This window comes from Bos javanicus, chromosome 4 (genome assembly GCF_032452875.1).
Source record: "Bos javanicus breed banteng chromosome 4, ARS-OSU_banteng_1.0, whole genome shotgun sequence".
Taxonomy (NCBI): Eukaryota; Metazoa; Chordata; class Mammalia; order Artiodactyla; family Bovidae; genus Bos; species Bos javanicus.
This window is the reverse complement of record NC_083871.1, coordinates 110,922,244-110,949,708: the sequence shown is the minus strand read 5'-3', so window position 1 is coordinate 110,949,708 and position 27,465 is coordinate 110,922,244. Positions and strand designations below refer to the sequence as shown.

General features: G+C 37.2%; 1 protein-coding gene across 1 annotated transcript in view; it reads right to left on the bottom strand.

Moving 5' to 3' along the window:
- CNTNAP2 (contactin associated protein 2) overlaps window positions 1–27,465 on the bottom strand; it is a 2,325,186-nt gene that overhangs the window by 1,535,605 nt on the left and 762,116 nt on the right. Inside the window, exon 4 of the mRNA XM_061415014.1 lies at window positions 26,319–26,512. Within this exon, the coding sequence (XP_061270998.1) occupies window positions 26,319–26,512 (194 nt within the window). The remainder of the gene's footprint in view (window positions 1–26,318; window positions 26,513–27,465) is intronic.

Sequence of the window (27,465 nt, the reverse complement as noted above, 5' to 3'; positions counted from 1 at the left end):
GGGTATTCTTAGAACTAACTTAGAGAGACTTTGAAAAAAAAGGTTATGAAATAATAATACATTAAGACATAAGTTCTTACTAGAAGAAACAATGAAAGTATTCAAGGATTTCAAATGCAAATAATATTTTATTTTTTAAAATAATTTCCTTAGATTTATAACTAGTTTATATTTCCATTTATAAATACACAGTCAGTAAATGTGTGAAGAGTTAATTGAAATTTACTTTGGTTTTAAGAAAAGTAAAAGTCATTGGAGGGCTAGGCCTTGAGGGCTTAACATCTATGCCCTGTGAAGGTCATCATGCTTGAAGACAATGACACAAATTGATATGGTGACAATCTCAAATTGTAGCTACAAGATATTTTTGTTTTGGAAGTCCTTTGAGGAGCTGATAGCAAAGGAAGTTTTCTCAATTTTCCATTCTGAGTGATAGGTGTTGGTTGCTGATGGTTGCCTGGAGGCATATGCTAAATTAGCTTTTGGGGTTGCTTCCAAGCTCAGCAGGAAAAATTGCAATAAACAAACAGTAATATCTACATGGGCACTAGGGATATGAAAAATGGTTGGTTCTGTGTAATAGCATCTTATTGGTTAAAAAGCTTTTTCAGGTTTCTATGAGCTACCTCATCAGGACTTTTCCTGAGTTTTCATTGTAATCACACCAAATATGATTTTATCAACTATGGCTTTATTTCCACTTTTTTATTTTATTTTCTTGATCATTTATTTATCCTTTAAAATATCTTCTATATTACACACTCTTGCAGAAAGGGCATACACAACATATTGTCATACCATCACCATTCCACTGAGTTACAGAGCTGTCACTGATTAATTCAACTATAGTTACAGTTCAGTCGCTCAGTCATGTCCAGCTCTTTGTGATTCCATGGACTGCAGCATGCCAAGCTCCTGTTCATCACCAACTCCTGGAGCTTGCTCAAACGCATGTCCATCAAGTTGGTGATGCCATCCAACCATCTCATCCCCTTCTCCTCCTGTCTTTAATCTTTCCCAGATTGGAGTCTTTTCAAATGAGTCAGTTCTTTACATCAGGTGGCCAAAATATTGGAGTTTCAGCTTCAGCATCAGTCCTTCCAATGAATATTCAGGACTGATTTCCTTTAGGATTGACTGGTTGGATCTCCTTGTAGTCCAAAGGACTCTCAGTCTTCTCCAATACCACAACTCAAAAGCATCAATTCTTCAGCACTCAGCTTTCTTTATGGTCCAGCTCTCACATCCATACATGACTACTGGAAAAACCATAGCTTTGACTAGATGGACCTTTGTCAACAAGGTAGTTCAACTACCCAATCCAATACAATTAAGGGATCTTACACATATTCATTTTTCTCTATCTCTCTCTCAATTATATTATTCCTTCTGATATTCCAAATTCCTCTTTGGTATTAGTGCCATATTTTGACAACATTCTCTTGGTACAGAAGAATTACTTCTGGGTTTATCAATTAATAACAAAAGTCAACAACATGAAGATGTTTGAATTACATTTCTATATGTTTGTTTACTTTTATCTCTTATTTGCAAGTTTACCTGCACTTTTGAAGAGCTAAAGACAATTCCTGAAAATATTCTTCATCTTTTAAAGTGACCTTTGAGAAAAAACTGAGAATTCCTCAGTTCAATAACTATATGAAAATCTAAGAAAGAAAGCCAATTTGGCAGTATTACATGTTTTTCATTTCTTTTTGAGATTTTTAAATGTTTGACTTTTTCAAGATTCAGTATCAGACCCTTCTCATCACTATTCTCTTTCACTGGTTATGAACATGATTGCTATGACTTTAAATAACATCTACATGTTTATGACTCTCAATTCTCTGTCTAGTCCAGACTATATACCAGTTCTAGACCCTTTCATCTGACCACCTGTTAGGCAGAGACAATCAGCTACCCAAATGCATGCTTCCCTTTCCATTGTACAAGGCTGTAGCTGGGCAGTGGCTGACTAACCAGATCTACAGATCCAAGCACACCCTTTCATAGAGGTGTGGCCACACAGCTAATTCGCATAATGGGATGTTACTGTTAAGTGATGCATATGCATTCCTCCCTGGCCACAGCTTTTAAGATATAGATTCATCTTTTCCACATTCTATATTCTTTCAAGATACTAAGATGGAACTCATAATAAACTTTGGAAGCTACATCTTGATAATAACGGCATCCAAGGTGACTTGAACATGTCAGAACTGATGAGAGTTTCTGAATGACTGGTTGGAATGAAACTGTCACTGGCACAGCCCATGAGCAATTCCCAGAAAATAAATATAATAATTGGATGATAAAGTCTAATCTTTTTGTATGTTTCTTTTCCTTTGTATTTAGTCGAGTTTCACTCGTCATTGGGTGCCATGCGTAGAGGCTTCGAACCCAGCACTTCAGACCAGAGTTTCTGGTGTGAAGTACCTGCAACAATACCTCTGCTCAGTAGGACTTTAGCATACGACACCTCGGTCCAAGAGGGTGGCACCTAGCACTGTGACCTGGAGCATGTGCAGCATGGCTCTGCCTGCCCCCCATGAATACCACCCTCTCCCCATGATGAAATCCCTATACAGCAGCCCTGACCGTGGCTTGTTGGGAGAACATGCCTCCCAGAGGACAAGCTCAAACCTCTCCATTCTTTGGTCAAAGAATGAAACTTTCCTTTGCTTCTAAGAACAAACCCCGTCTATTCCATCGGCTCAAACTACACCAGGCAGGAAGACCCTTGTTGGGGAGTGATTAGGGAGGGTCTGTAATAAAACTACCCTCCACCCCATTTCCAGGAACCTTGACCTGGGATGTTAGGGGGTTTTCCATGTGAAAAAGAAACATTCTGCTCTCAATGAGCAATAATTCATTTGGGGGGCACTGCTGGCATTTGTGAGCTAGTATAAAGGTATATTCTCCTCACTGTTTCACTAGTATGACACAGTCCAAACTTGATTGTTGCCCCTAAACCTGTTTTCTCTTCCACTTCTTCCCATTGCAGAAATAATTTTTATGTATTGGCTATGTTTCCAGTAATGTTCTAAGAACATTAAATATATTTATTCATTTAGTTCTTATAATAACTCTGTGAGAGAGGTACTGCCTTTATCCCAGATTTTACAGATGAGGAAGCAGAAGTACAAAGACATGGAGTCATACAGCAACAGTCATTCAGCAAGAAAGTATAAATGACAGGAATCAAATCCAGAATACTGGCTGCCTGCCCCATTCTCCTCATCATTTCACTATACTGCCTCTGACTAGAGGGAAAGGTTTTAAACCAACAAATACATTATTTTAAAAATAGTTAGAGGAGTTGGAGTCAGAAAAATATAGGAGATAATAAGGCTAGACATAAAGATAACACACAGAAATATTTTGACCATATGCTAAACAATACTACAGAGGGAGCTGTAAAAAATGGCTTTTATCTATCCAACTAATCCTTAAATTACTTAGTTGGTAAAACAAAGTTAAAAAAAGAGAGATTACAGTATTAATATCACTACCTGAATAAGTAAATAAAAATTACTTTCTCAAGTTTTTAGAATTCTGATATCAGAGAGATTATTTTTCATTTCCAAAGTCAAAAGGATATCAGAGTAAAGAACATTCTGGCTAAGTATCCAGTGCAAGAATCCTAAGCCAGGGGCATTCCTAGAATGGCCTAGGATCAGTGTGTCTGGATCTAAGTCAGGAAGGCAGACAGTAATTGTTGAGATAGGAGAAGTAACAAGGAACAGACGTAACGGTCCTTTTAGGGAACCATAAAGACACTGGCTCTTACTCTAAGTAAAATGCTGAACAGGTGCAGGGTTCTGAGCAGCAGAGTAGTTACATGATGTGACTCATATTTTAAAAAGTTAATTGTGGCTGTTCTGTTGGCATCTGTCTATATGGGGGCAGAGGTAGAAATAGATCTGTTGAAGTTTTTTATAACTATTCTTATAATTATTCTCATGTCAAATGAGAGAGGCAATAAGTAATTGGATCATAGGTATATTTATAAAGTTGAGCAACAGGATTTTCTAACAAATTGTATATAAAGTGTGAAATGAAAAAAAAAAAAAAGAGTCAATGATAACTCCAAATGTTTCTCCTGATCACTCAATGCTGCTGCTACTGCTGCTAAGTCGCTTCAGTCATGTCCAACTCTGTGCGACCCCATAGATGGCAGCCCACCAGGCTTCCTTGTCCCTGGGATTCTCCAGGCAAGAACACTGGAGTGGGTTGCTGTTTCCTTCTCCAATGCATGAAAGTGAAAAGTGAAGTCGCTCAGTCGCTCAGTCGTGTCCTACTCTAGCAACCCCATGGACTACATGACATCAAAACTGACTGCTATTTGCTAGCTCATGAACACAGCTATGGTTACTCCCCATATACAAAAGTACTGATCTTCAAAGCCTGTAAGCCTCATTCCAGAAGCTCAGAAAGATTCCTACTAATTTTTTCCTCCTTAGGATACAGTTTTCTCCTCCTTTGGTACCGTTTCTTCACTCAATAGTGGAGTTCAATTCAAGTGAGATGGAGAAGGTGAATATATCCTATTTACATTCATAAGACTGACTGGGATCTCCAAGGAAGTGAGCAAGAATACATGAAAAGAAGAGAAAACCAAGGACTGAATCCTGGATCATTTCAACGTATTAAAAAAAAAAATCCTGTTTACAAGGAAAATCCCACTCAGGAGACTGAGAGGGAACAACTAGTTAAATAGAAGGAAACAGCCTTGAGATACTCCTTTCCCAATTTGGAACCAGTCCATTGTTTCATGTCCAGTTCTAACTGTTGCTTCTTGACCTACATACAAATTTCTCAGGAGGCAAATAAGGTGGTTTGGTATTACCATCTCTTTAAAAATTTTCCACAGTATGTTGTAATTGTAAAGTAACTATTCTCTAATTGAAAAAACAAAGTCAGACATGACCTGGTGACTAAAGTTATCTATCTTTCTGTCTAATTTATCTCTCTTCTCTACAGCCTTAAGAATTTGCATTAATTTTCCTAGAGGTTTGTAATCCATTACGGTCCTTAATTATTTTTGTGCTCTAATGGATTTAGCCAATATAAGTTTTTTACAAGCTGAGCCTACTGTCTTTTGGTCATTAATCATCTTTTTTTTTCTTTTCATTCTTACATAAAAAGATATTTAAAACTCAAATTGCATGTTATGTGATCAAAATCATATATAATTTCTCCAATATGATCTGATTCCTTTTAGAAAGTAATGGTATTAGTAACTAAGGTCTGCACTAGGTAAGCTCATTGTTACTGGAACGTCTTCATTTCTCAGTTCAGTTCAGTCACTCAGTCGTGTCCCACCCTTTGCGACCCCATGAATCGCAGCACGCCAGGCCTCCCTGTCCATCACCAACTCCCGGAGTTCACTAAAACCCATGTCCATCGAGGCAGTGATGCCATCCAGCCATCTCATCCTCTGTCGTCCCCTTCTCCTCTTGCCCCCAATCCCTCCCAGCATCAGGGTCTTTTCCAATGAGTCAACTCTTCACATGAGGTGGCCAAAGTATTTGAGTTTCAGCTTCAGCATCAGTCCTTCCAAAGAAATCCCAGGACCGATCTCCTTTAGGATGGACTGGTTGGATCTCCTTGCAGTACAAGGGACTCTCAAGAGTCTTCTCCAACACCACAGTTCAAAAGCATCAATTCTTTGGCACTTAGCTTTCTTCACAGTCCAACTCTTACATCCATACATGACCACTGGAAAAATCATAGCCTTGACTAGATGGACCTTTGTTGGCAAAGTAATATCTCTGCTTTTCAATATGTTATCTAGGTTGGTCTTAACTTTCCTTCCCAGGAGTAAGCGTCTTTTATTTTCATGGCTGCAATCACCATCTGCAGTGATTTTGGAGCCCCCCAAAATAAAGTCTGACACTGTTTCCACTGTTTCCCCATCTATCTGCCATGAAGTGACGGGACCAGATGCCACGATCTTAGTTTTCTGAATGTTGAGCGTTAAGCCAACTTTTTGACTCTCCTCTTTCAATAACAAGCTTTTTAGTTTCTCTTCACTTTCTGCCATAAGGGTGGTGTCATCTGCATATCTGAGGTAGACCCTTTCAATATTCATAGCTAGGAAATATATATAGATATAGATATAAGTGTGAAAAGTGTTAATCACTCAGTTGTGTCCAATTCTTTGAGACTCCAATAGTTCACCAGGCTCCTCTGTCAATGGAGTTGTCTAGGCAAGAATACTGGAGTGGGTTGCCATTCACTTCTCCAGGGTATCTTCCTAAACTAAGAATTGAAGCCAGGTCTCCTGCATTGCAGGCAGATATTGAGCCATCAGGGAAGCCCATATTGCAAGTATGTATATACATATATGTAAATAGTAGATATAAATATGCATGTCCACAAATTTTTAAATGGGACTCTTTTTTGTTTTCTTCCATTCCTTATTTACTTCTTACTTCCTTCATAGTGAGAACCATAACTGCCAAAAACCACCAACATACTCACTCATTTGCTCCGTCTACAATATATTTAAATATTTTCAGAATTACTTCAACCACATATATATGCTTCATTTCTTACACACAAAAGTTAGTACAAAATAAATGCTCTTTGCATTTTTCTTTTTTACACTGAACAATATATCCAGGAAACCTACCCTGTATCAACCCTTAGAGATATTTCTCAGTGTCCTTTAAAGCCTCAATGTATCCATTTTGAGAATATAGCCAAGTTTATTCAACCAATCTCCTGTATTTGGTCATATATGTAGTTTCAAATATTCTGTCATTTCAAATAATGCTGCAATGAATGACCTCATGTATATGAGTTTTCATATTACTGTAGCTGTATTTTTAGGGTAAAATCCCAGAAGTGAGATGGATGGTTGCAAGAGTGAATGCCTTTATATCTATTGTGTGAGCTCTATTCATAATTTTTGCCTCCCCTTCTACATTTCCTTGGTTTTAATTGGGTAGACATTTTAGATATGGAAACTTTCTCTGTAACTGTTAACATCCATCATACATAGATGACAGTTATAAGTATAAAATTGAATTAAATTTAGTGGGTTTTGGCATTCATCTTACAAGTAGGAAAAAACTAACCTAGGAGCAGGCAAAGACTGGCTTAACTGCCAGATCCTATGCACACTGGCTGGAGATAATGATGTCTGTTTTATATGCACTCATCTTTGTTCAAGCCAGAGGCAATGAGAGCCAGACATGACAATTCTTTAGAAATATGCTCTTCATTACCAAGTACGAGATTGTGATGTACCAGGTACCCATGTGTTATATGTGAATAGAGCCCCATGGGTTCATATAAACGCTGAACTGACAGAAAGACTAAAATAACCCTCCCATGGGTTTCAGGTAGGCTTTTAAGATGCTTTGCTATGTCCCCTGATTGTTCCCTTTTGCCTGGGCCACTGGTTTTCTCCTACAGTAATTTTCAGTACTGGAGAGCAATTATGATTCTCTTCTCTCAGAAATGGATCTCAATTTCAAATCTTCCAAACCTTATTATTGAACTTCAACATACACAAAGAAAGTGCACGTCACTTTATAGCTTGATGAATTTTCACAAGGGTAACACCACCCTAGATCATGGGACAAACTAAATTATGAACACAAAGTCTCCTTTTGTACCTACTCCTTTCCAAGCATACCCTCCTGCAAATAAAACCATTGTCCAGACCGCTTACAGCATAAGCTTTAACTGCTTATGTGCTTTGTACAAACGGAAATATAAAATATATAATATATTCTTGTGTGTCAATGTAGTCCTTTTGTACAGACTGTATTGCTTTCCTGCACCCAGCGTTTGTGAGGTCAGAAACCTCTCTCTACTGTGACCAGGTTCTCTGTACTGACCCAGGGTCCAGCTCAGATTCAAGTTGGCCACATATGATTGCGTTTAGCATTAACCCTTGACATCTCAGTTTGCAGCCCTGAGCTGCCTCCAGGTCTGGGGGGCAGGTATACTTTGCTGCCCTGATCAGCACCCCCAGCTTTTCCTCATAGCTATTTGCTACTGTGACTTTTGCTACATGTTCTCCCATAGGAAACTTCTGAGCTTTTCACATGTTCCCACAAATGGGAGTTTAGACGCTTTGCTCCTTTCAGTAGGTGTAGGTGTGTGCAACATTTGTCAGTATTCACTAGATAAATGGAAATCAAGAAAATTAACATTATTCTTTATGAAATGTATAACTAATTATAACTACCTATGTGTGCTCAGTCCCTCAGTCATGTTCTACTCTCTGAGATCCCATGAACTGTAGCCTGGCAGGCTCCTCTGTCCATGGAATTTTCCAGGCAAGAATACTGGAGCAGGTTGCCATTTCCCACTTCAGGGGATCTTTCTGACCTAGGGATCAAACTCATGCATCAGCAGGCAGATTTTTTATAGCTGTACCACCTGGGAAGTCCTATACAATGCCTATAGGGCTTATGACTACCTACACAAATGTCCATTAAATTCCATTATTCAGTCAATCTGTTATCAAACACTTACTGAGCACATTCAATGTGCAAGGCACTGTCCTAGCTTGTGAGGCTCAATGTGTAAAAAGACAAATAAAACTCTTTCAGAACTTGGATATAGTCTATCTTTATATCCTCTTAGACCAAAAACAAGGGGACACAGAAACCAAGAACCAACTTCGGACTCTCACCATCCCAGATCTTGTCATAGAATTTGACCCAGAAAGTACTTTTCAGGTAAGTGTTCAGTAAATGGTAGTTAGTATTAGAAGTGGTGCTTGATATTAATCAAAATGCCTAACACCTCTGCACTTCAATAGAATCAGTTTAGAAATAGATCTGATTCTAGTAAATAACCACAGATTTTACATGATTGAAGGAAACTAACTATTATTTTGGGGGCTTCCCTGGTGGCTCAGAGGGTAAAGTGTCTGCCTGCAATGCAGGAGACCTGGGTTCGAGTATGTGTGTGTGTGTTATTTTATTATTATTTACCCCAACTTTAAACATAAAATAATGATCTGAATACTATTTCTTTGGTCTTTGACTTTAAAAACCAAATGACATTGACATTACTGCTTATTTTAAGTAAACATACAGTGTATACTCTTATCTATTACTATTCCAAGAATAAAACTGTGAAATTACCCATGTTAAATATACACTAGCCTTTTTATATAATAAGTCTTGTGAAAAAATCATTGTATGTACCTTCTGGTATCACATCAAAAAATCCTTTCAAAGGGACAAGAAATTTCTTCTGCATTTTTTCAGCTCCGTTATCAAATACTTGTTTGTGCCAGGATAAATGTAAACAGCTTGAATAATTTTATGATAAATTCAGTCTTCTTCTGTCGCTCTAGGCTATCACCACAGCTCTATTTTCCACTTTGTGTACTGTAACAAAACTGAAAAATGCACAAGCCGGACAGTCACTGTGTGGATGGAATGAACAATCGCGCTTGCTCTGTGCACAGGATGAATAATGCCTTTGCCCTGGGCAGCTCAGCTTTCATACATGAAACGAGGGGAATGTGTTTTTTAACCTTCTCTGAAAAATACTGTAAGAGCTAACAAATGAAACCTGTTGTTTTCAAATAGATGCTCTTATACTCCAAATGAAATTAATAATTACATCTCAAGATGCAACTGGAGGAAACTGTTTTAGTTTCAGGAGAGCTCTTTTCTTTGCTGATGGAAGAAATGTCTATAATTGTTTAGAATGCATGTTCTCTAGAGTCCAGGTTTTAATAAATAACATAGCTCAAGGAATTAGATGATGTTGATTAAATGATGTTCATATGTCACATGGTGTTTAATTCAGAATAAAGTGCTATATGAGATTTAAAACTGGGGCATTTTTTAAAGGCCAAATATTTCTCCTGGGGTGGGTTGAGGGATTGGTTTTAAAAAGCACCTTTGAATCATCTGTCCCCTACGAGAGGAATAATTCTCAAAATCTCTCTTTGAAATTTTGCTTGTAAATAATTGAATGCAGAGAATCATATATAATTAGTTATCACTCAACCCTTCATGGTTTGACTCAGGTCTATTTTCTGAGTTCATGAGGACAGACATACAATTCCTCTTAGAAGCCAGTGTCTTTCTTATAAAACCATCCCCTACTCTTCAAACCGAACACAACACTGCCAACACTGCAGTGATAGCAACTAAGTTTTATTGGTACAGCTCTTACAGGGAAGAACCAATTATGATTCTATAGTGGATCTGTTTCTTCTTCTTCTTTTTTTTTAACCTTTGCTTCCCATTGCTTTTTTCACTAAAAAGATACTGTTTAAATGTAATGGACTGCCTCGGGGAACCCTGCCCCTCTACCTAAATACTAAACCAAAGTGCCTCTTTGTTCAGGACCCTGTCCACCTGAGGGTGGCTCTAAGAAGAGAGAAATTAACACCTCCCTCCTTGAAGCTTGCCATTTTATTTGTAAGATTAATGGCCTCTTTGCTTTATTTCCTCACCTCCCCACTTCTCTGTTCTATAAAAGAACCTGGCATCCAGACTCCAATAAGATGGTTATTTTGAGACATTAGTCTGTTATCTTCTCAGTCTGCCAGCTTCCTGAACAAAGTAGTGTTCCTTGCCTCAACACCTCATCTCTGATTTTACTGGCCTGTCGTGCACCAAGTAGATCTGACTTGGACTCAGCATTATAACTTAATAAAGTACTTTTCTAACAGTTAGGTGTTATGGGTTGGGCTGTATCCCCTCCCAAATTCATATGTATAAGTATATCCTCCAGGACCTCAGAATGTTCTCTTATTTGAAAACAGAATTGTTACATACAAAAGTAGTCAAGATGAGATCATACTCAGGAGATTTGGTGCCTAATCCAGTATGACTGGTATGGCTTTATAAAAAGAAATAGATGATACATTTGACACTCCCTCACATATTTGTGCAGCCCATTACAGTTAAAATGTGATAGTCAACTAGTTTCCTGTGGGCATTGAAAAGAAGAACCAAGGAGGGTCATGGTGGTGAAGGTCACAAGCAAATTAGACAACCCTGGTTTCCGGTTCCAAATGTTAATTCACCATGTACATCAGGAAATGAACTGCCTTCTATAATCCTCAATTTTTGCATCTACAGAATGAGCTTAATAATAATAAAAGCCAGGCTTCTTTGATGACTCAGTGGTAAAAGAACCCAGCTACCAAAGCAGAAGATACAGATCCCATCTCTGATCCAGGAGGATCCCACTTGCTGCAGAGCACCCAAGTCCATGTGTCACAACTACTGAGTGTGCTCTAGAGCCTGGGAGCCACGACTACTGAGCCTACACGCTGCAACCGCTGCAACACCCGAGAGCCCATGCTCTGCAACAAGAAAAGGCACAACAGGGAGAAGCCCACGCACCACAACTAAAATATAGCCCCTGCTCGCCACAACTAAAGAAATGCCTTACAGCAACAACGACTTGGCACATCCAAAAATAAAGAAATACAATTATAAAAAAATAAAAACCTATGATGGAGACAGTAGCATGGAAACATAGACACTACCATATGTAAAAACAGATAGCCAGTGAGAATTTGCTACATAATTCAATGAAATCAAGCCATGGCTCTGTGACAAGCTAGAAGAGTGGGATGGGGTAGGAGGTAGGAGGGAAGTTCAAGACGGAGTGAAAGTGAAAGCATTGGCTGCTCAGTTGTGTCCAATGCTTTGTGACCCCATGGACTGTAGCCAGTCAGACTCCCCTGTCCATGGAATTCTTCAGGCAAGAATACTGGAGTGAACAGCCATTTCCTTCTCCAGGGGATCTTCCGGACCCAGAGATTAAACCCAGGTCTCCCACATTTCAGACAAATTCACCATCTGAGCCACCAAGGAAGCCCTCAAGAGGGAGAGGACATGTTTATAATTATGGCTGATTCACGTTGACATATGGCAGAAACCAACACAATATTTTAAACCAATTATCCTTCAACTAACACAATTTAAAAAAAAAAAAGACCAAATTAAAAAAAAAAATTGTGATTTTAGAAAAATAAATAAAGTCTGCATCATCACATTTAAGTTGTTTTGAGCATTAAATGAATTAAAGCAACCTTTTTAATAAACCTCAAAAATGCTGGTTCACTCTTATTATTTATTCATTGGCACAAATAGAGTTTTCTGAACCATTCTGCTATATCACAGGAAGGTATTTTGAGACATTGCACTCACTAAAGCTGCACATTAGCATGATTCAGTTCAGTTCAGTTGCTCAGTAGTGTCCGACTCTTTGTGACCCCACGGACTGCAGCACACCAGGCTTCCCTGTCCATCATCAACTCCCAGAGCCTACTCACACTCATGTCCATCGCATTGGTGATGCCATCCAACCATCTCATCTGTTCTTGGAATAATATAATATAATATTATATATATATATATAAACATGATTATAAACCATTTAAAGGGCAATACAACTGATCCACCATCTCATCAAAATAGATCAGTAAGGTTCATGTAAGAAATGCTGATGTTTATCTCTAATAATCTTTTCATTTTGTAAGTACAAACTAATGTTTCTAGAAAGGCATCTTTTCTCCTCTAGGCTTCTGAAAAAGCATTGATGCTGAGTGAACTGTTCAGACAACCTATCAACACGACATCTCATTGCCAGAATGATAATACAGCCTGTAATTAAGCAAGTTTATTCAAGCAAACCAAACGTATTTGCTAAGACATTTTAACATTCTATTAGTTCTTCCTCAAAGTCAACATTGACTAAATTAGTTACTTGGCAAAACTGTGTGCATAAGTGACATGAGTAATACAGATATGCTCATGGTCACCAGGGACATAAGCATATGAAAGTCACCCAAGATGGCCAGCTTTTATTCACAGTTATTATAGTGATTTTTACTGTCATTATAACTCAATCGTACTATTCTTGAGGACAGATAAGGCAACTAAAGCCCATAAATGGTCAATTAACATGGTTAAATATTCAGTTACAAAGTGTTAGAACAGGGTTCTGATATTTCAAGTCCAGCTCCAAAGCTTGCACTATCTTGTTTGATAAATATTATATATGAATTCTGATTGTTTTCATTTAGTCAAAATAAGCAAATAGTCATTATAGTAATGATGCTTATTGCTAAAACAAACAAAGAAAAATGGTTTTTGTCTCCATATTGAGTATTGGGTCCAGTATATCTGGATTTGTGACTCAGATATAAGTAACATCATGAATTTCAGCTTCAGCCCATTTGCCTTCAGAATGAAGTACTTCATTCAATTCTACACTCTTGAGCATCTGTTCTGTGCTTGCCCATGAACTCAGTACTAAGAGTATTTCTGAGATGTGCCGTGAAGGACTGCACCAACTCCAACATTCTCCCAAAGGTAGAGAATTCACATTATATAACTTAAATATTACTGTTTTAAAGGATATGATTTCAGAATTCTTATAAAAATTTACTTTTTATTCATTTGTTTATAATCTGAAAACTGAGAAAGGGCCATGATTATGTATATGTATGAAATATATACTCACTATCCATTCCTACCTATGTTAGTACAAGAGTCTCTGCTAGTAATGACTTCCTGTAACAGAGGAGAACAAACCCAACGCCATATTGGATCTATCCTTCAGCTCTAACCTTTGTGCTGTGTTGTCTGTGCTTAGTCATGCTGACTCAGCGCTTTTAAAAAAGAATGTTACCTATAGCATGAAATATACATGAAAGCCCATTCTCCAGGCTCTGCCTCCCAGGCTTGACCTTTAAAGGTATAACACTTAACATTCATATGATAAAAAGTTCTCTCATATGAGATAAAAAGTTGGGAAACAGAGAATGACACTTGTCTTGTTGGAGGTTTAAGGGAACACAAGTAACCTGATTTACATGGACAGCCAGAACAAAGGACTTGGGTGCTAAGAAGTTTACAGTGATTGACCAGATCCTTTCCTCTTTTAGTATAAAAGAAGCCTGAATTCTAACTTGGGTAACATGGCTTTTGGGGACACTAGTCCATCATCTTCTTGGTCTGCTGGCTTTCAAAATCACAGCAAATGGTGACTGCAGCCATGAAATTAAAAGATGCTTTCTCCTTGGAAGAAAAGCTACAACCAACCTAGACAGCATGTTAAAAAGCAGAGACATTACTTTGCTGGCAAAGGCCCATACAGTCAAAGATGTGGTTTTTCCAGCAGTCCTCTATGGATGTGAGAGTTGGACCATAAAGAAAGCTGAGCACCAAAGAATTGATGCTTCTAAACTGTGGTGTTGGAGAAGACTCTTGATTGATCAAACCAGTCAATTCTAAAGGAAATCATTCCTGGGTGTTCATTGGAAGGACTGATGCTGAAGCTGAAACTCCAATACTTTGACCACCTGATGAGAAGAACTGACACACTTGAAAAGACCCTGATGCTGGGAAAGATTGAAGGCAGGAAGATAAGGGGATGGCAGAGGATGAGATGGTTGGATGGCATCACTGACTCAATTGACATGAGTTTGAGCAAGCTCCAGGAGTTGGTGATGGACAGGGAAGCCTGGTGTGCTGTAGTCCATGAGGTTGCAAATAGTTGGACATGACTTAAGTGAACTGAGTCCATCATCTTCTTGGTCTGCTGGCTTTCTGAATAAGGTCTCTACTTCTTGTCCCAACAGCTCATCTCTCGATTTATTGGCCTGTGATGTGGCAAGCAGTCCTACCATGCTGTACCTGATAACATTCCCACTTTTATTCATAGCACCAATTTTTTCTCTACTTAACCAATAATACTTAGCTCCCCTAGAAGGCTTTACAGACCATGACCCTCAACAATTCTGAATGAATCCATTTTCTGTGTGTTCACAGAACAACCTGTGCAAGCTGCTACCCATTAGGACACATATAGTCATTCAAAACAATTTAAAATTTATGTATTTAGCATTACCACTAGATTTTTTTTTTTTTTTGCCCTAGAAGGCAGTAATTGTGTTTATCTCCAACTTTCAGTAAATAGTAGGTGCTCAGCAAGTACCTCTCAAAGCTGATTCCCTTTTCATGATAAGTCTGTCTGAAATTTGCACTGAAAATTCTAATTCTTATAACTCTGCCTTTGGATTTGGAAACACCGGGTTCAATGCTAATTCCTCTTTCTCATGAGAGCTACTCAAATATTGAAAACAGCACTGTCTTTAGTATGTACATGAATCACTTGTGGATATTTTTTTAACTGAAGTATAGTTTATGTACAATATTGTGTTAGTTTCAGGTGTACAGCAAAGTGATTTGGATAAACATATGTACATACATATATACTTTTCTTTCAATTCTTTTACATTATAGGTTATTACAAGCTATTGAATATAACTTCCTATAAAGTCTTATACTTTCATCTATTTTATGAATATATATGGCAGTGTGCATCTGTTCATCTCATACTCCTAAGTGTGTATTTTTAAGCTGTAGATTCTGATTAGAAAGATCTGTGATGAATTCCTGAGATTCTGCCTTTCTAACACATTCCCAGGTGATGTTGCTGCAGAGAAGTCTTGGCGTATCTGGCTTGCACACTTCATGTGGGCTCTCTAACTCCATAGATAATCAGCAGACTGTTTCAGCGAATACTCATAAGTCTGTTTTGGAGTCTGCTTATCTTAACATTTTTCAATTAGCCTAAGATGATATGAAGGAGAACTGTAGTCAAAATAGGTTAAATATTTTCCTTGATTTCCAAAGTTAATAAAGACGAATTTTTAAACTAAATCTAAGAGAAGCATTACTGTCATATTTTCACTGAAGTTTAATACAAACATGTGAAAGATCTGTCCAGACACAATTTGTACTGCAATGAATGGGACTCCATATGGCAATAGGATCACGATTCAAATGACATAAATTCACATGCTCAGTTATACTTAAAAATGAGTTATTAGTTATTTCAGGTTGAGATGCACGACATAATGTAATATACATGCCAATATGTTAATAGAGAAAAGCTACTGTGAGGTGCAAGTAACAGGCTCTTCTGAAATTTCAAGAACAAATCTAATATAAAATACTATGGTGATATATCTATGAGTCACAAATTCATAAAATTTAATAATTAAGGTGTTAATATGAGCCAGTTATTGTCTTAAGATCTTCATATGGATTATCGATTTAATACTGACAGCCATAGAGGTAGGTACTACTGAGGTGAGTGAAGAAGGTACTGTTACTAGCGATTTTACAGATGAGGAAATTTAGGCATAGAAAGTTTAAGGAATCTGCCAAAAGTTACACAAATCTATGTAGTAAACTTATGACAACTGGCCTGGGTGGTCTGAATCCAGAATGTACCACTGAGCTATTATTTCCATTGCTTTTTGGGGGCTCACAGCTACACAAGCAGTGTGCCTTCCCATGCTCTCAGCTCCCCACTGTAGGTTTCCTGGGTGTGTGTAGGTGTGTGCACATGTGAGTGCACGACCTCAGTGTGTCCGACTCTTTAGCAACCCCATTGACTACAGACCACCAGGCTCCTCTGTCCATGGAATTTCAAAGGCAAGACTCCAAATTCAAAGGAGTGAGTTGCCATTTTCTCCTCCAAGGGATCTTCCAGACCCAGGGATCAAACCTAGGTCTCTTGCATTTCCTGCATTGGCAGATGGATTCTTTACCACTCTACCAGCTGGGAAGCCCATCCCAGTGTTCCTCTATAATCCACTAAGTTACCACTTAAGCAGAGACATGCATCTTACATGAAGGAATTGCTATTTATTCAAAATATTTGTAGGTGCCTATCAATATGTTATATAAATCTGCATTCACCTGGAGCCATTTAGCTTGATGTCACCTAACTCCAAGCTTGATCTGATAAGGAAGTATTAGCATCTCCATTATTTCAGTCCAGAGTAAAATAAAGCACCTGAGAACGTCCTTGTGCTTAACGAGAACATTTCTTCCTTCAGAGAGTTCTCCAAGAAATCAAATACACTTTAAAAAATTACAACAATGATTACATATATTCTGTTTCATCTCATACAAGAAAAATACTAGATGGTGAATGATTATATACAGTTATTTCATTGCCTGTAAGAAAATGTATACGATTATATCATTTTCCTTTTCCTAACAGTTGTATGGCAATAATATATTCACTATTATTAATAACATAGTATTTTTATCTTCTAAATTGTGGGGGAAGGGGATTGAACATATAACCATGTCAATTATAATGGTTCTACATATGTGTAGACTAGTGAGTGACTCACAAATTGACACAAGACAAAATCTCATAACCTCTTAAAACACACATGGTACAAACTTGTATTTAGAAAGGTGATCAAAATTCACTAGTGGAGGCATTACAGTATATGCAAAAGGATCTGCAATACCCACTCAACTTATTAAAATTCATGAGACTTTAAAAATGTCACCCATCCTAAGAGGGGTGTAAGCAGAAAAATCTATTTCACAGAAATAAGAAGCCTATTGCAAACTCACCTTGGAAATTATTTTCTTCCATACAATTCCTAAAAATGTCTTACCCTATTTATTTCAAGGGTCATTTCAGAAACAGTTTAATGCAGATTACTCTGATATGTTTTATTTCTCAATAAACTATTTATAATATTATTTTAAATATATCCACCTGGCTTATTTCCCCAAGTGGCTGATTGCAGCAACAATGCATGTGTGTACATAAATAAGCAAGAGAAATTCCTATCCACTGGTGAAAAAAATTCCTTTAGTGTCCTAAATGTAGAAGAGGCTGTTATTAATTCTATCTGATGGATGAGATAGAAACAAGTGATGAGGATGGGTGTCTTCCTCAGTGTCATATGCAGGAAAAATTCTAGATTTTTTTGGAAAGAATTTAAGTATACTATTGAATTGTAAAACAGTTATGTTTTACATGTAATTGGAACAGATTTTAAATGATTTGGAAAACTTGTCCAACCACTACAACAAATGGTTGAAAAGACAGAACAGAATACTCCATTTGTTTTTAAACAATATCCCCTTACATGGCTCATTGGACCCATGGCCATTGTTATGGAAACAAATAATTTGTTATAAACACTGCCAGGGCACTTGGCTTGGAGCGAGGTCTGTTAGCCATGCCTCCCAAGCCTGCCCTGCCCCGGCAATGGCCACTGCACTTGTGAACTGGAAAACATGCCAGAGATCTGTCCACATTACACTTCCTTGTCATAATATTTTCATCAAAAATATTGTCAGATATTATAATTCTTGAATAAGAGTAAATGGGTCAGCTGGATCTGGAAAGGAGAGAGGGAGGCTAAAAAATCTGGAAATTACAATAGACTATTGTCACTGAATACAAATACTACACTAGTTTTGTAAAATGCTTCTGAGATTGGCAATCAATAATACATTTCTAAATCCTCATAGTTTGCAAAATTTCTTACATAATTTCACTTACATATTTCAAAAGGCATCATTCCTATTTCTCAGAGAAGAAATCTGAGGCACAAGGGACATCTGAATTTTATAAAACCAAATAAATGAACCTATATACTTGAATTCAGAACTTTGGAATCCATATCTTGGTTTTCTCTTTCCAAACACATAGGCTAAGAAGGATATTTTAGGAAATTTATATTATGCAAATCTTGGCTGATGTGCTATTTGATTTTATAAAAAAAGTAGAAAATGCATGTTCCAGCTATTGGCTTGATATTCATAAAATCAAAGAATTTACTAAATCAATCTGCTAATTACTACTTACTTTCCAGATTTTTTTAATGTTTTAAAGTTATTAGAAACAATTAAGTTTTGTGTGTCTATGTGTATATATATACACATATATATATGGAAAGTATGTAAGAACAAAGAGATCTGATTTTTTTAACACATCTAGGAAATTAATACTCTACTTAATATTGCTTAGTGAATACAAACTTACATATTACTATATCCTTGATAAGTATTTAACCATGCAATTTAAATATGATAAAACATTTCTGTTCTATGGGACTTTCCATTTAATATATTCAGTGATTACTGATTCTAGTCTGATACTATTAACAAAAGAGGTAAAAAACTATTTAAAAAAATAATTAGGAATATACAAGCATTTTCTAACCATTAAAAAACATTTTTTAAGAGAAAGAAAAATGGTTTACAAGTCAATTTGTAATATGTTACTATCCTGCAAATTGGAGAAGGAAATGGCAACCCATTCCAGTGTTCTTGCCTGGAGAATACCAGGGACAGGGGAGCCTGGTGGGCTTCCGTCTATGGGGTTGCACAGAGTCAGACACGACTGAAGCGACTTAGCAACAAAGCAACTATCCTGCAAAACAGTAATAGTATATAAAGAAAGCACTCACTATTAATACTCCAATTTCCTATTTTGGCCCCAAATATATACATTCAAAGCCAGTAACAGAATTTCCTAAGCAAAACTAAATGCAGCTTCTTAGAAAGACCTGTTGGAATTTCTTACTGAATGTAATGTTTAATGGACTTTTGATAAGAAATGCTTATATAGAATCCTTCCTTTCTCTCTAACAGATTGTACAGAGGAAATCTGAAAATACCTTGGAAAGTATGCAAATTAGAGTTTGTAGAATATGTAAATGGAAAATTTTTCTTTGGCAATTTTACCAACCTGCACATATTTTCCTTTTATATTGGAAATAAAATTCTAAATAGAAGGAAATGGCATTGTGGATAAAGTGTAAAAGATTCTATAATGCTTTAGTATCATCAAAGAGGAATAAGAAGGCTTAACTAGTTTAGCACATTTATTTAATAGCAACTCACATATTTGAGTATTAAATATTCAGATAAACTCTTCTTCAGAAGTCTCTTTAAGAATCATTCTCATTCCACAGTATGAGATTGATGACTTTAAAATCTTGTGAGACTGTTGTAATTTCTTATTTGCATGACCCATTCTTCACTTATTTTAACATTATCATCCAATGGTCATAAAATAATTCAGAATCTCCATATGGGCATTTAACAAAAATATAATAAAATTGGTCATGGTTGTCCATTTCTGCAACCATAGATAGAATAATTATTGACATTTGTTAAAAACAATACTAAACTGATTGAATGGACATTACACTGCATTCTCCTCAGGTAACCAATTTTTTTAGGAAAGGATAGTTAAAGTAACCTTAAAACTTCATCAGCTTTGAAATCTTTTTACTCTAAAACTTTACATCAGATAAGGTGTTGTCTATTAGAAAAACATCCAATCTTATCTATGTGAGAAATCTCTTTTAATTGCAGTATACATTATGTTAAACAGTTAGATTAAAAGAGATATCTAATTACCATTTTTAATAAATTTAAGGTTTCCCTGATAGCTCAATTGGTAAAGAATCTGCCTGCAATGCAGGAGACCCTGGTTCAATTTCTGAGTTGGGAAGATCCCCTGGAGAAGGGATAGGCTACACAATCCAGTATTCTTGGGCTTCCCTTTGTGGCTTACCTGGTAATAAATTTAAGTGAAGTATATTTTTGGTTGAGATCTGTAAGTGCGAAACTTTATTACGTAATGCATGTTAAGACATAAGTTCAAAAGTACTCAAGAACTTTTAAAAAACAATGAATTTTATCTCCTTTATAAAACACCAAAGCAATGAACTATTTTTCACACTAGCAAGGAATAAAACACATCTTCAAAGATTTTTTGGTTTTCATTGGCCACGCTTTGATTACTATGGGATTTTAGCCCCCCAATCAGGGTTCGAACCGGGGCCCCCAGCAGTTGAAGTGGAGTCCTAACCACTGGACCACCCAGGAATTCCCTGTCATAGATTATTAAAGTAATGTAAACTTTATTGCAGGTTCTTTGGCATTTAAGTATATTTTGCAAAATTTAGCTTGTGTCTCAAATTTGTTTTGATTTATAAAATTTTATAATTAACTCACCATAGTTTTATCTAGAAATAATCATTCATTGCTTATCATGTTCTTAGTTTTAATGAGAAGTACATGATTTGAAAGGAAGAAACAAACATAAACATCAGAGAAGCAAAAAACTATAGAAATACACACTTTATCACCATCAGAAAAAATTGAGAGTCCTCTATGTAGATGTATTAATAGCTTACCTTCACAATTTGTGATATTTTCACTGAAAGACCTTGTCTCCCTGACTCAACCTCTGGCATTTTATATAACTCAGAAAAGTACAAGTCATGCTGAAAAATGTCACCCTTTTTAGATGTTTGAACTCATGTCTCTGTATTTAGTCAAAATGAGATCCTCCTTTACTGCTAAGTGGGTTTTCCAGATGGTGCTAGATCTGCAAATGTTGGAGACAGAAGAGACATGGGTTCAATCCTTGGGTCGGGAAGACTCCCTGGAGCAGGAAATTGCAAACTGCTCCAGTATTCTTGCCTGGAAAATTCCATGGACAGTGGAGCCTGGTAGGCTACAGTACATGGGGCCAAAAAGAGTCGAACATGACTGAGTGACTGAGCACACACTTACTGCCAATTATCTGGTAAATGAAGTCTTAATATCACTGCATTTTAGCAGCCATCTTGAGGGCAGTCATCTTTATAAGCACCCATCTTTATAAGCAGCCATCGTTAGAGCAGACATATTTAGGGCAGCCATCTTTATAAACTGTCTGAGTGAATTATAAACATCACTATGAACAAAGCTAGTGGAAGTGATGGAATTCCAGTTGAGCTATTTCAAATCCTAAAAGATGATGATGTGAAAGTGCTGCACTCAATATGCCAGCAAATTTGGAAAACTCAGCAGTGGCCACAGGACTGGAAAAGGTCAGTTTTCATTCCAAACCCAAAGAGAAGCAATGCCAAAGAATGCTCAAACTACCACATAGTTGCACTCATCTCATCCCCTAGCAAAGTAATGCACAAAATTCTCCAAGTTAGGCTTAAAACCTATGTGAATCATGAACTTTCAGATGTTTAAGCTGGATTTAGAAAGGGCAGAGGAACAAGAGATCAAATTGCCAACATCTGTTGGATCATCAAAAAAGCAAGAGAGTTCCAGTAAAACATCTACTTCTGTTTTATTGATTATGCCAATGTCTTTGACTGTGTGGGTCACAACAAACTGCGGAAAATTTGTCAAGAGATGGGAAAACCAGACCACCTGACCTGCCTCCTGAGAAATCTGTATGCAGGTCAGGAAGTAGCAGTTAGAACTGGACATGAAAAAAAAAAAAAAAAGAACTGGACATGAAACATCAGACTGTTCCAAAATTGGGAAAGGAGTTCGCCAAGGCTGTATATTGTCACCCTGCTTATTAACGTCTATGCAGAGTACATCATGTGAAATGCCAGGATGGATGAAGCACAAGCTGGAATCAAGATTGCTGGGAGAAATATCAATAACCTCAGATATGCAGATGACACCACCCTTATGGCAGAAAGTAATAAACTTAAAGAGCCTCTTGATGAAAGTGAAAGGGGAGAGTGAAAAAGCTGGCTTAAACCTCAGCATTCAGAAAACTAAGATAAAGGCATGTGTTCCCATCAATTCAGTTCAGTTCAGTTGCTCAGTCATGTCCGACTCTTTGTGACCCCATGGACTGTAGCACCATAGACCTTTGTGTCCATAACCAACTCCTGGAGTTTACTCAAACTCATGCCCATTGAGTCGGTGATGCCATCTAACCATCTCATCCTCTGTCATCCCCTTCTCCTCCCTTCTTAAATCTTTCTCAGCAACAGGGTCTTTTTAAATGAGTCAGGTCTTTGCATCACGTGACCAAAGTATTGGAGTTTCAGCTTCAACATCAGTCCTTCCAATAAACACTCAGGACTGATCTTCTTTAGGATTGACTGGTTGGATCTCCTTGCAGTCCAAGAGACTCTCAAGAGTCTTCTCCAACACCACAGTTCAAAAGCATCAGTTCTTCAGCACTCAGCTTTGTTTATAGTCCAACTCTCACATCCATGCATGACTACTGGAAAAACCACAGCTTTGATTAGATGGACCTTTGTTGGCAAAGTAATGTCTCTGCTTTTTAATATGCTGTCTGGTCACCATCACTTCATGGCAAACAGATGGGGAAACAGAGGAAACAGTGACAGACTTTATTTTCTTGGGCTCCAAAATCACTACAGATGGTGACTGTGCCCATGAAATCAAAAGATGCTTGATCCTTGGAAGAAAAGCTATGACCAACCTATACAGCATATTAAAAAGCAGAGACATTACCCTGCCAAAAAAGATCTGTCTAGTCAAAGCTATGGTTTTTCCAGTAGTCATGTATGGATGTGAAAGTTGGACTATAAACAAAGCTGAGCGCCCAAGAATTGATGCTTTTGAATTGTGGTGTTGGAGAAAACTCTTAAGAGTCCCTTGGACTGCAAGGAGATCCAACCAGTCAATCCTAAAGGAAATCAGTCCTAAATATTCATTGGAACGAGCGATGTCGAAGATCAAACTCCAATACTTTGACCACCTGATGTGAAGAACTGACACATTTGAAAAGACCCTGATCCTGGGAAAGATTGAAGGTGGTAAGAGAAGAGAATGACAGAGGATGAGATGATTGGATGGCATCACCTACCAAATGGACATGAGTTTGAGCAAGTTCCAGGAGCTGATGATGGACAGGGAAGCCTGGTGTGCTGCAGTCCATAGAGTCGCAAAGAGTTGGACACAACTGAGTGACTGAACTGAACTAAACTTAACTAGTCCATTATGATAGGAGATGATTTAACACTTTCTCAATTTTGGAATGAAAACTTCAAAGAAACATAAATCTGAAAGATAGTTTGGAGTCTGGCTGCAGCTCTTCAAATAACTGCAGTTTAGAGATAAAATAATGATTGATCTTCTGGAAGAGCTTGTGATCTGAGCCTTAATTGTCTACTCCCAGTTAGTTGGTTTGTGTAGTCACTTGGTCAGTATCTCTCTCTTTCTGCTCAACTTTAAGGAAGGTCCTTTCTAATTTTCTGTTTTGCCATTGTTTTTCACAATAGACCTCCTCCATGCCCATTTGGTGGTAGTAGTGTTAGTCACTCAGACTCTTTGCAATCCCACCAACTGTAGCCCGCCTGGCTCCTCTGTCCATGGGAGTCTCCAGAGAAGAATACTAGAGTGGATCCTCAATCTACTCTTGGTTGAGGATCTTCTCAACCCAGTGAACCTGGGTTTCCTGCATTACAGGCAGATTCTTTACCATTTGAGCTATAGGAAAGACCTTCATGCCCATCTTACCTATAGGCTGAAAACCAATCTACAATAGGGTTCTCAGTGCTAACTATACATTAGAATGACTGGGGGAGCTTTAAAATCTCAATGCCTAGGTTTCATTTTAGACCATCTAATTTCAAATCTCTGGAAATGAGACCCAAACATCCATGTTTTAAAGCTTTATAGGTTATTCCATTGTGTATGCAGGGTTGAAAACCACTTTTTAAAAAATATAAATTACACCTGTTATTTAAACTTAGCTTAATTGTTAGATGAAGACTTTCCATGAAGAGAAATTTTCCTCCTTACTTGCTTCCTACAATTTACATATCCCAATATACAAATGTTCTTGCCATGCAATCAAGGCTTAATAGAACTTCTTTCTAAAGGACTACTCTGGCATATGTACTTTTTATTATCAGAGTATTATATCTTTATTTCACATGACAGTTATGATCATGGACAACTGCTGTGGAAATGACCACCTACTCAAGTTCAAAGCACTAGACTCTGCCTGCTCACAAAAATTACTTAAGAGTTTTAAGCTGTAACCTTTCTGGGAGTGGGCCCTGATCAGGTCAAAAATCCCCAGCATTCTGTCTAATATATAAATTAAAAACAAATTCCTCCCATTCCTCCTTCTCCTCCTCCCACCTCATCCTTTTTGTATCTTATTGATGACTTTACTTGATTTTGGTTATGATTGCCTTAAAAAAAAATAAAACAGATCCCTTAAAATTTAGTATTTTATAACATATATAATTAATTTATATGTTGTGAATATTTGATTGAATACACACAACTTTCCAATTTAATTAATATAGTTTTAAGAGTAAATGGATTATACTACCTTTTTTCCTCAGAATAAAAAAAAAATAATAAGATGCCTACAGATCTGTAGTAGGGGTTTAAATTACCATTATGTGTATTTTCTTTGCTATCTCACTGCTCCTACTCCTCTAAATTATTTCTTTATAATTTCAATATTTTACTCAAATTGAAGATCTCTGTTCCTGAAAAATATCAGAGTCATTAATATAAAATACTACTTACATGATTCTAATTTAATTTGCCTGGGTGGGCCTGGCATTCATATACTTTAAATTCTTCTCAGGCAACTCAAAAGCGTAGCCCAGATTGAGACTCATTGCCCTAAGCCTTGGATAGAAACTGTAGCCTTAAGAAACATTCTTCAACCAACAAGAATGTATGAATAAACAGCCTCTTGGTGATTTTTAATACATAAATACAGACAAGTGCACACACCTTAGAGTGAGGACTAGTAATATTTTAAAATACTTAAAATTGAGAAGGGGATGCTCATCATGGTGTCTAATGTACTCCAGAGCTATGGCTGGTCTATTTGCTTTTTCTTTAAAACTATTTTTCTACCTTATTGTCCTCCTCATACATATGGTCAGTAGCTACGGAGTGGTTCTAAACCCCTTCATGATGACATTAGCTCCTCGAGACTAGCAGAAAACCTTTTGTAAAATGAGCACTTAATTGTATTGAACTCCCCGTTCACCAAAATCTAATAGATTGACCTTCCCCCACTGCCTCTTTGGAGCAGTCTCTCAGAGCTATCTGAGGTGCTGCATCCCAGGCTGGAGCCTCATTTTGCCCCAAATAAATGTTAACTCACAGCTCTCAAGTTGTGAATCTTTTTCAGTTGGCAGAGGCAAATAGTTTTTTGTTTTTTCCTTCTATTTACTTAATTCTCAGTTCAGAATTTGCATAGTTTGTTCCACTGCAGATCTGTGCTACAAACTAAAATACAGTTACTTAAAACATTGTGCTTAAAGAATTCTATTATTGAATTATTTACCTAATTTTTTTTTCAGGTTTCAACACAGTTTATTGGGTGGTCTTATTGTCTGTGAAATACACCAGAGTTTGTGGGAGGAGACACCCATTGCATTGACTTTGCAAGATAAGGGGTTTTCATCACTAAGAAAAGGCTTGGGGTGGGGCAGGGTAGGGCATTCTGGGTTTGGTTTCATTTTCCCATCTTCTTTTGCTTTGCTCACATTTCTTTTCTCTCTCAGAAAGTACCAGAGGACACACACACACATGGAAACAAAAATAGCAAGATCAGTCTCCAACCACTTCACTCCCAAGCCCTTCCCCAGACTGTACCAGGGATGGGAGGAGTCAGATAGCTACTCCTCAGCCAAAGAACACACCAGAATCCACTACCTTTTTCAAATATCTGCAAACTCAATTCTGTGTCTTTTTCTGACAGTGACTCACCCAGATATTCCCATCTTGATGGTAGGGTTTCCAGTTTCTCCCAGTGTCACTGTACAGCATGCGATATTGGGTCACCCAGTCTGAGCTGCTGTATCTTCCTTGAGTTGCTATGGCACTGATCTGCTTCCGGTTGCCAAAGTTAACCTGAAGCCACTGATAATGGTCACTGTCTGATGGAGACCATCCCCCAGCACCTGAATAAGGTAGAGACAAGAGGAGGGAAATAGGTATTTAATGTTGAACTTCTACAACTGACGATAGATCATTCTACATCTTTTAATTGGCATTGGAAGTACTATATTTCACAGATACATTATCAAGCATCCTTTATAGAAGCCACAGGGATTTCAACTAATATTCTTCTAGCAGGGTAACATTGACACTCTGACCCCTTTATGGTGTAATTATGTGCTCATTTTCTCCTGAGCAAATGTCTTCATAATTCCTCAATTAGATCTTATTAGTACATGTCAAACTCTAATTGGCTGAGGCTTGATCAATTTACCATGAATTCTTCAACTAAAAATCACTAGGAAAAGATATGTAGCAATCTAACATTTCCTCATGTAAAGATTTATCTTTAAGTAGATCATAAATGAAACAAAATGCAACCATACACACTCTAAAATATATATTTACTTTAGAAAGTTCAGGGTTGAAAGAACACTACTAGCTCTCAAGATGAGGCCTCATCTTACATCGACTCCTGAGACCTAAAATATATAGTAAATTAGTCCATATGTTCACTAACATTTAAGAGCCATACAACCAATGACTCTAGGTGAACACATTTCTAGGAAAATCATAGAGTCACTAGATGAAGTGAAGCTTCTTTTGGTAAAATAAAGTAAACGACTGGCAAAGAGTAAGAATGTGAAAATATCCATTAGAGAAACAGCACTAACCTAGAACAAAAAGACTCCTAATTTATAACACTATGTGAAACAACTATGATTTCACATAAATAGATTACAGAAAATATGGCATGATGCTCAGTTCTAAGAAGCAATATAATTTTTTGAGTGAGTTTGATAACTAATGGTAGTAAATAATAGGAAAATAGTCAACACATTATCCAATGTACAGTATATGAGAACATATGCCTCACTCTTCAAATAAGGAATTTAAAAGCTGACAATAAAATAAT